At 35.2% G+C, this 9,922-nt stretch overlaps 1 protein-coding gene across 1 annotated transcript; it reads left to right on the forward strand.

Annotated features, from left to right (window-relative positions):
• Positions 1-181: 181 nt before the first annotated feature.
• LOC104545618 (hepatocyte growth factor-like) lies at positions 182-9,062 on the forward strand (the record flags this gene model as incomplete). Its single annotated transcript, XM_010190806.1, has 6 exons — positions 182-278; positions 2,965-3,039; positions 3,636-3,782; positions 4,477-4,583; positions 6,466-6,611; positions 8,827-9,062. Coding segments are annotated over 6 exons (743 nt in total), but the record flags the coding sequence as incomplete, so codon positions are not given.
• Positions 9,063-9,922: the final 860 nt, after the last annotated feature.

Genomic DNA, 9,922 nt, shown 5'->3' on the forward strand with positions numbered 1-9,922 from the left:
GAATATTTATGTAGACTGGCCCAGCTTCACTGAAGTAGTTTTGATGATGTAGAAATGTATTTCATTAGCACAGGAAAGTTAATCTGTAATAAATATTGACTTTCTTGTGGTCCTTATGTGCAACTGTACAGGTTTCCTACCGCTGTTTTTAGTAAAATGTGATCTCTGGACCTGCTTTCAGATACTGTCATTCCTTGTGCCTCAACAAAACATTTGAGAGTTGTAAATGGAATCCCGACACAAACTAACGAAGGATGGGTGGTTAGTTTGTCATACAGGTAACTATCTCTTTGATTAGAAAGGCAATACATCTACCAGGATAGTTGTTTAGGAACTGTAGAAAATGTTGACCTTAATAAGAATACTTCTAGATTGCACTAAAATCCTGTAAAAGAAGAAAATCAGCATTCCTGGAATATCAGGTGTTTCCATACTATTCACTCTGTCAGTGAAATATTTATGTTTTCATTATCAGTAATTTACACACACATGAGCTTGTAAAGCCTTCATAGCATTCTGCTCTTTTGATTAGCTACTGCAGACCTTTTCATAGCATTGGCTTAGCAACCAATATTAAACCGTTTATTTTAGAGATTGTTACCAAAAAGAATGAGTTTCATATCAATATAGTCACTTAAACAGCAGTGTATTTAGTTGTTAAGTCTTGAATTCAGTATTTATACCTGTGCCAAATGTAGCTTTCTGATCATGTCATTGCATACAATTGAAATGGGTACTGTATTAAAAAAAAATAATAGGAGTTATAAGGAAATCTTTTCATTCTGTAAAACAAGACCCCAACATATATAGCTGGAAGTGTGTATTACATTTTGGCAGATCTTACTTTGCTACCGTGTGAAAGCCAGAACACAGAATTACTGTTTCCTGTGTTCATTACTCTGGTTCATAACTCATCAGCTGGAAATGTGAATCATTAATGTATAACATGAGATATATCTTATGCATCAGCCCTGTATCTTCTACCATGAAAAAAAAGAGTTTTTCAAAAAAGTCTTTTTTGTCTGCTGGTACAGACTAAAGTACAGCTCAATTTAATTAGCTTATGATTCATCATCTCTTTTAAAATCATGTTGTAAAATAGGTCTTAAATGAAATACTGGAGTAAAGGAGAAGATAAAAAGCTTGTTTTCTATATCGCCGCATTACTAGAGAAATTCCAAGGGTCCTTCCCATCCTTGGTAATCTTTGTGTTTTATGAGCTTCAGTCCAAGCTAGACCTTTCTGGAAGCCTAGCAAATGGTCCAGAAATACATTTCTAGAGGAACAGCACTCTATTATCACTCTAGAATAAATAACCAGATAGATGAACTGAATCACTCTCTGGAAAAGTTTATCTTTCCACTATTTTTAAAGCAGCCTTGATGTCCTAGGAACTTTTAGATGGGTAAGGTGTATTGTATCTGGGTGCCTAAAATTTAAATAGCTAATGTTAAGATAGTTGAACCCGGATTTTGTGCTATGCAACAAAAATCCATTAAGCAGATGAGTACTTAAATGATTGCAGATTCTTTTATGAAAAAGGGATTCCTGGAATACTCTAGCAGCAAAATATATTTTAAAGTATTACACATGGGCATAAAAATGTATTTTATTTTGTATTGTTACCAAGGAAGCAAACGGAATGTTTCCTGAAACGAAATGTTCATGACTTCAGGACTTTCTGCAAAAAAACTAACTGTACATCTCAAGTTGGAATTGCCATGTCTGAATGGTAAAGGTGCAGTGATACTTAGAAACTTATATTCATATTTGCAACAAAGGTTCACCTCAAAATGTCAAATTAATCAATGACATTTTTTCTTATATATCTGATCCAGTTTCTTTTGTCAGATATATTTAAGCATATTTGGATGAATTTCATCTATTTCATGGAATCAGCTCTGGACTTGTGCCACATTTAAATAAGAAGTTTAACCTTCCTATGTATTCTAGTCAGTCTTCTAAAGTAGCTGATACAATCTCATAAATTCCTTTTGCTAATTACTGATGCAAACATAATATGCAAGAACACATTTATACTCCCGATTGTGACATTTTTATAATAAAACTGGGCATAATCTATATTTTAAAAAGAATCCAGCCTTTTGGACCAGATAATTCGTTCCTCAACCAAAATACAATTAAAAAAAAAAAAGGAGGCAAGCATCTGTGTTGCTTTGCTGTCTTTGAACTCCATATAGAGTCTGGGCTTCTTCCAGCAGTTCCTTGCAAAGCTTTGAACATTTGTGTGATTTGAATTTACAAATTGTGAGATTTTAAGCTTTTCCTAAATTGCTGACAATTCTGATTCACTTTTCAAAGAGCTGCAGAAAATAAATGTGACTTTGGAGGCACAGAGAAGGAAACTAATTAATCTGCATTCCACAGTTTCTTTATTTTTGAAAGAACTGTCATGCTTAATTGCTTTAATTTTACTTGATATATTATGCTTCAGGTTTTCTATAATCACATGTAGGATGTCATACACTGCAGATTGTTTCCAACTGAAGTATGTGGGGACAGAATTCTCATAAGGCTGGTAATCAAATAGGAACTCTCCACCTTGAGGTCAATTTTTTGAATAATACCTACATGAATAATGACCAAGTATTGTTTACATCTGGTGACAGTTTGGGGACTTGCTTGAATATTTCGGTCTAGGTTCCTATTACAAAGAATTAGCTTGCCTTTTTATTTTTTAACTTAGATCCTTTATTACAAATTCAGCTTTGAAACCACTAAATGAAGAGTAACTGAATTTCTCACACATTGGAGTATATATACACATTGGAGTAAATCTCTGCAAAGTCATGCAGCTGTAAATGTTGAAACTGTAAAGCAAAGGGACAGAGACATGTTTTCGCAGGCCACTGCTTACCAGCAAAAATATGTGGGGAGTAAAAGTACTCTTTAAAGTTTTTTGACTGTAGAAACTATTAATTTTCTAATTTTTTTTTTCCTCAGGAATAAACATATTTGTGGAGGTACTTTGATAAAGGAAGAGTGGGTTTTAACAGCAAGGCAGTGTTTCCCTTCTCGGTACAGTAGTCTGTGGCTTTCAATATTGAAATACATCTATTTTTGGGAACTTACCAGTACAGTACTTCTTCATCTTAAATGCATCATTTTTCCCTCATGTTTGGCTTTAACACTGTTTTTCTGATGTAAAAGTCCTGTGAGACTTTGATATTTTCTATTATTATTGTTGTTAATCTAAAAGAGCTCTGGCTATTTTACTTAGAGGTATAAATATCTTTTCCAAGTATGATGCTTAGACAATTGCCTCTTTATTAAAATAACGCCATGCTTCTGCTTAACTGGACAGAATAAAATAGAAAACTTGGGCAAGTCTCAGGTCATTCAAAGTTTCATACTGTTCAAGGACCTAAATGTTTGGATACTATTAGGAAACAAAAATTAGATTTTATTCACAGTTAAAGATAAAATTATGTGGTGGCTTCAGACCAATAACTTTCATCCGAGCATGTTGATTTTGGAATAGCAGTTGGCAGCATAAACTCATTTCTGGTGAAGAGCATTAGTTAAGATCTTCTAGCATAATCATATTAAGCAAAGATTTTTGAGTTATTTTATTATACACTCAGCAAAATCCTAACCAACTTTGCCTCATGTAGGTACAAAGATTTGAAAGATTACAAAGCCTGGCTTGGAGTCCATAATATCAAAGGAAAAGGAGAGGAGAAGCATAAACAAGTTCTGAATATCTCCCAGTTGGTATATGGCCCTGCAGGGTCAGATCTGGTCCTACTGAAACTTAGCAGGTTAGTAGCTGTTACGGCCAAGTCCAGGATTTTCAGCTGATGAATGAGATTCTTCCTTGACTTGGAAAGTCTGTTTTTTCCTATATTTGATGCTGCAGATGATGTCTCCATGAAGTAAACTTCCAATTGCAAGCAATTTTACTTGATAAATGCAGAAATGCTGGTTTATCTACCTTACTCAGAAAGCAGATGTTACTTCTGAAAAATCATGCTCACATTTTTTCCCAATAACCAAGTTTAGGTTTGTTGGGAGGTTGTATTTAAAAAAAACCCAACAAAACAGCAAACAAACCAACAACCCACATTGTCTAGTATATGTTTTTAATTTACAGAATAAGCACCAGATTGTAACTGTTGTTACAGTTGTGTATATATCAGCTTTCCACTTTCTCCATATTAACAAAACTATGTATTCAAATGAAATACCATCATTACTTGCTTTTAAGAAGAAAACCCGACTTAAAGAGGATAAAAGTGATGACAGCATTTCAAGAAATCTTTTGACAGCTAACAGTTGTAGCACAAAAAATAGGTAGAACAACCCATCATATTCTTCAGAGGTGGAAAAGAAAGGAAAAGGATTGGCAAAGTTTTTAAATACTGTGGTCTGTGATAGTTTTACCATAATTTTTAAGATACATTTTAGAAGGTTATGTAAGATCCATTACATCTACTATTTGTTTTCTCTTTTCAGACCTGCCATATTGACAAATTTTGTAGAAATAATCCGACTACCCATTTCTGGATGTACCATTCCAGAGAAGACCAGTTGCAGTGTTTATGGATGGGGATACACTGGATGTAAGAAACTATTTTTAAAAATTAAATGAATACTTTGGCAGCTTTCTTCCTCTTGTCATTATAGGTGAGGCTGCTGGTATTGCCTGATGCCATGGTTCTCCAACACTTTTGTTATAACATGTAATTTCAGGTTTTTTCTAATTTTGTAAATCTGTGAGCATTTTATCTAAGAACATTTAATATGAAATATTTTCTACTACTCCGTCCTTTGGGGTTTTATTTTTGTTTCAGTGATAGGAGAAACTATTCAAACATTTCAAAGAATGAACTGAAGAAAAATATTGTTCTACAAGTTTAAAAAAATTGGCAGAATTGTTTTTGCACAGTTCTTACACTTTTTTGAAAAATTCTGGTTCATCTACTTAAGCTGTCTCTGTCCATATCCCAGAGCAGGCTGCTCTGTTGAAAAACTAGTATGGAATCACATAATCAAAGACATAATTGACATACAAAAAAGACAGTGAACTAAGGATGCACAGGCAGCCCTACGTCTGGCATTTCCTAACTTTTGAGTACTTGACTTTGCAACCTTACTAATGTTTATTAAACACAGTTTTTTGTGTGAAGTAAATACAAATATGTGGGAGAACAGACATTTATTTAGTCTGGTAAATACTCTATCTGGATAATTATGTGTTGATGATAAAGTTAATAGCTGCCAGTTGACAATAATTACTCCAGTAATTACTGTGCTCAAATGTCATTTTGCCACAGACCCTGAGTAAACAGCAGCAACATACTCGCACTGTTCTGGAAGCAAAGCAGAGACTAGAGTTTAATTCTGAGGCTCTCCTCCTTGTAACCATTACTCCGCATTTCTTTGTGGGTGGCAAGTAATCTGTACCAGCCCTCTCCCAGATGACTGCCTTTGATGTTCCCAGCATGGCCATATTAACCATCCTCTGGGGCAAATGGCTGTCTGGGGGACAGGGAAATCAGGCTAGAGCATGGGGCAGCATCACAGGAAAGCTGAGCTTAAGAGAACTGATAAAGAATTTGCAATATTGTGGAGTTATGTAATACAGTAAACACATAACATCTGTCATCCAAGGACTTTGTATGGTATTTTATGCACTACTTAATATAATCCTCACAGCATTCTAGTTAGGGAAGGAAGAAGCGTTACATCCATTTTTTCAAGAAAACAGGATAATAAGTCAGTGAAGGGCAAGCTTGGCATTTTCTTTTGATGGCTGTGCAGAGAACAGACAGATCCAGGCCCTTTATTTGTCTTTGCAGCTTGTACAGACTTGTCTTTCGACATGTAGAACAAGAGCAAGCTCCACAGGGCTCCTGCTTCCTGACCTTCATACTGATAAATGGAGATTGCACAAAGCTGTGGCTCTGCCCTTGCAGGCGCAAAGTCATTCAGTGTAGCTGAGCCAGCACAGAATGAGAAAAACTCTGCTCTGCTACAGTATTTCTCAAGTCAGACGTCCTTCCCTAGGCCATAGGAAGCACTGTTACACATCAACTACTGTTTAAGGCAGGGAGTAAAATCCTCGCTTCACTGATGGAAGTGACAAGAGTCTCAGGCTCACTTTTTCTGATTTCTGTAATGTGACAGGGAAAGCTGGTTGTGAACTGTAGCATCAACCCAGTTACCTACACCTTTCTTCTAATACAAAGACTTTCTTCATATATTCTCAGAGAACTAGACAGACATACACAAAAAGAATTTCTTGCGAGTCTCATTTGGAGCAAATATTAGATATCCAAATGACAAATGCTTGATAACACTGAGGATGGGCAAAAATGTGAGTACTGGATAGAAAATACCATAACTGAAGTTAACATGAGTAAGTTCATCCAGACTAAATCTTTAATGGTTTTTCTTTTCCCCTAAAATAGAATAAAGTTTTCATTCTCTTTTCTATCCCAGTAATTAACTATGATGGCCTTCTCCGGGTAGCAAATCTGTTTATTTTGGGAAATGAGAAATGTAACCAGTATCTCAAAGGAAAAATCACCGTGAATGAGTCCGAAATCTGTGCTGTGGCTGAAACCATTGGTGCTGGGCCTTGTGAGGTAAATATTACATTGCTTAATACGTTGTTAGGAGCCATCAACCTAGCTACTTCTTTCCCAGAAATAATTTACTAGAGTTCTTAATAATTATTCTCTCTGCATTAAACTTGCATACAGAAGATTATTTTAAGCTTTTGCACTGGAGAACAATTTGTGTTTCTAGTGATCTATTTTCTACCAGAGTTCAGGAAGAGGTTTCGTTGCTTCAATTTCTCCATACCACTACACCAGTAAAGGATTTACATGAATGTTAAATATAATCATATGACTAAATACTTTGCTAGGCTGAGACAAATTTGTGTTCTGTGTAAAGGTAAAGTGGGCTATGTGCTAGTAGCAGCAGTATATTTTGATTCAGTAGAAAGCAAAGGCTCAAGCAAATGTATTTGCCTTATTTAGATGAGGACTTGCATGCAAAATACAAAAAAGTGACTGCTCAAGAGAGTTGATAAAGCTATGAAGGAAGAAGGAAGATCCAAAAATGAACTGAGGTTCAGTATTAGTCAGGACCTCCAGGAAGGCTGGAGCATTTTGTCTCCCTAATCAAGCTTGAGCAATGTATCAGTGAGGATAGGAGAACTACTTTGGTGTAAGTACAGTTTAATACTGTTGTTTTGCTTGGAACTAGTTTTGATGGTGGAGAAAAGACATCTGAGGAGAAATGCTGTAAATATTTTATTATAGGAAGATACAATTTTTTGTGTGAAAAAACTGCCTGGTGAGATGATGTCTAGAGTGAGGGCAGTCATGAGTACTATTATGCATTTAATATCTGGAGTAGAATAGATGGTTTCCTAATACTGATGTTAGCCAAGCAGTGAAATTTCCCCTAACCAGGAGTACTACCAAGCCATGGGGAAACAAGGTCTTCATCAGGTTGAAGCCTCTTTCTTTTATTATCAATATTGCACAGAATAATTTTGTTATTGCAAAGTATTTTCTTCAAAATCAAATATTTAGTCATAAATAAGCTCTTCAACGTGTCAAGGCTTATAAATGAAACATCTGCATGGAAGTCTGCTGGGGATCTTGCACTTTGTTTTCCCCTGCAAGAAGTAATAGACTGAATTAATATTAGCAATCAGTCTTAATCACTGTGTGATTTCCTGCTCTCTGAGTTCCCCTTTGAAGCTACTTTCTTTGCCAGAGAACCGGCAGAGAAACAAAATCAGATTGGCAACTGAAACTCCACTCTCGAAAGTGTTTTATGAGCTGCTCTGATGGTACTGACATACTTCATTGTTTATGTAGGAACTGATCGGCTGTCAGTCAGGTAAAAAAAAAAACAACAAAACAAACAAACCAAATGAAGGTCAAGCATTGCTCTTTCTCTGTTGATCCAGAGAGAATACAATGCTAATTGTCAGCTTGTCTTTTTTGAAACTGTGTTTCATTATTCAATATGAACATTTTCTGTCTTGTTTTGGAGCTATTTTGCTGGATTCAGTATATATTTTGCCTGGGTAAAAACTACAGTATCTGTGTTCAAGTTCCAAACTTATGTGAATGTGTCCAAATTACTGTTTCAAACTAATTTAAACTGGTTGTATTTTAGTGCTACATTAAGACCACAATCTGAGTTGGCCATACTCCAAATTTTAACTGAATGGATGTACTGATGCATAGATGTCTCGTTCAACTCAGAATAATGAAAAAGAGTATTTTAGCAAGTTATGACTCAAAATTATGTCTACAAAATATTACCTTTTATTATATTTGGATTCTGCCCCCTGCCTATTAGTACACATAGACTTCTCTCCTAAGGCCTTGCAAGGTGATTGACTGACAGAAGGATATTAACCTGGCTCTGCCAGTAGTCCTTGATGAAAATCATGTTATGCCAACAAAGATGTTTATCAGTCAGCTCGCTGTCTGCTCATCTGATTTATATGCACATAAGCAAATATTATGTTTGCAGATAGCTGAAAGAGAAGAGTAGTATCTAATAGTCTGAAGTCACTAGAATCACACGTACGGATGGATCAGAGGGTTTAATTTTCATAGGAAGGAACCAAAGGTCAAAAGCCAACTTTGGCATTGGTTCACATAGGTTCTGGTTGTTAAAAAGATACTGGATGTTGCTTTTTGTCCTATGGCAAGAATAACTCTATTGCCTCTTCAATGAGCTAGGTCATACCCAGTCAGTAAATGACAGCTGGGAGCTGTGTCTTGAAGGACTTTGAGAAGTAACATTCTTTATGTTTCTTTTTCCTAGCGAGATTACGGTGGTCCTTTGGTTTGTGAACAAAACAGGCTGAAGATAGTAGTTGGTGTCATTGTTCCTGGCCGTGGATGTGCCATTAGAAATCGTCCTGGGATTTTTGTTCGGGTCTCATATTACTCCCGCTGGATACACAAGATTACGATGACCTACAGAAAAGCATGAAAAATAGCAACTTCCATTTAAAGAAAGTTTTTGGACAGATGGAATTAATGTGTAATATAAGGATCTACAATTTTTTAACTACTTGATAGGTTTGTTGAGCTTCATTTAATATTTATGGATGTTTTTGGTGTTTTTGTCTATCAGTGTTGTTTTATAAATGTTGGAGTGACTTACAGTATATGCAATTTTGGTGACATATCTCCTGAAGATACTTGAATGGGTAAACAATTTTGCAAAGATGTTATTACTGGATGATAAATGGTTTTGTAGAAATAGATCATATGACCTCTTTTATGCTGCTTTTCAGATTATCATAGAAGGAGAAAAAAATTATAGTTTTATTTAACACATCTTATTATTTCTATAAGCCATATATTTCTCTCCATATATGACAAAAGACCTACTGAGAGATATATGCATCTGTCACGGACAACATATAGGATCATATTTCTCTTCTCCCTCTATAAGAGGTCAAAGATTTCAATATTTCATAAAAAATAATCTCTTTAGAAATTAATCTTTTCATTTTTTATGGACTTTGGCAAGTCTGCCATAAGCAGAGTTCTCATAGAAGTCAGTATCTCTTAATTTTACACAGTGATTATAGACTAGTTCTGCACTTCCTTCAGTGTGTATGTGGTCCCTTAACAGGTATCTCAAAAAACCTTTTTGGATTTGGGAAGAGAGAGAAGTGGATTGGTTAGCAAATTATCGATCATTTGTTTAAAGTGAGTCCTAGAAATAACTGTGAATTTACAATGCTAAAGAGAATATTTCATACTGTTTGAAAAATAATCCTGATTAGTTACTGGCAGACTTTGCCTGTTAAAAGAAATTTCAATCAAATATGAACAAATCTTTTTCAACAGACAAGTGTTTAAAATTCAGTTGATTCTATGTATTTCATGAAAGTAACTCTGTATTT

The sequence above is a fragment of the Mesitornis unicolor genome, unplaced genomic scaffold (assembly GCF_000695765.1).
Source record: "Mesitornis unicolor isolate BGI_N332 unplaced genomic scaffold, ASM69576v1 scaffold4348, whole genome shotgun sequence".
Classification (NCBI taxonomy): domain Eukaryota; kingdom Metazoa; phylum Chordata; class Aves; order Mesitornithiformes; family Mesitornithidae; genus Mesitornis; species Mesitornis unicolor.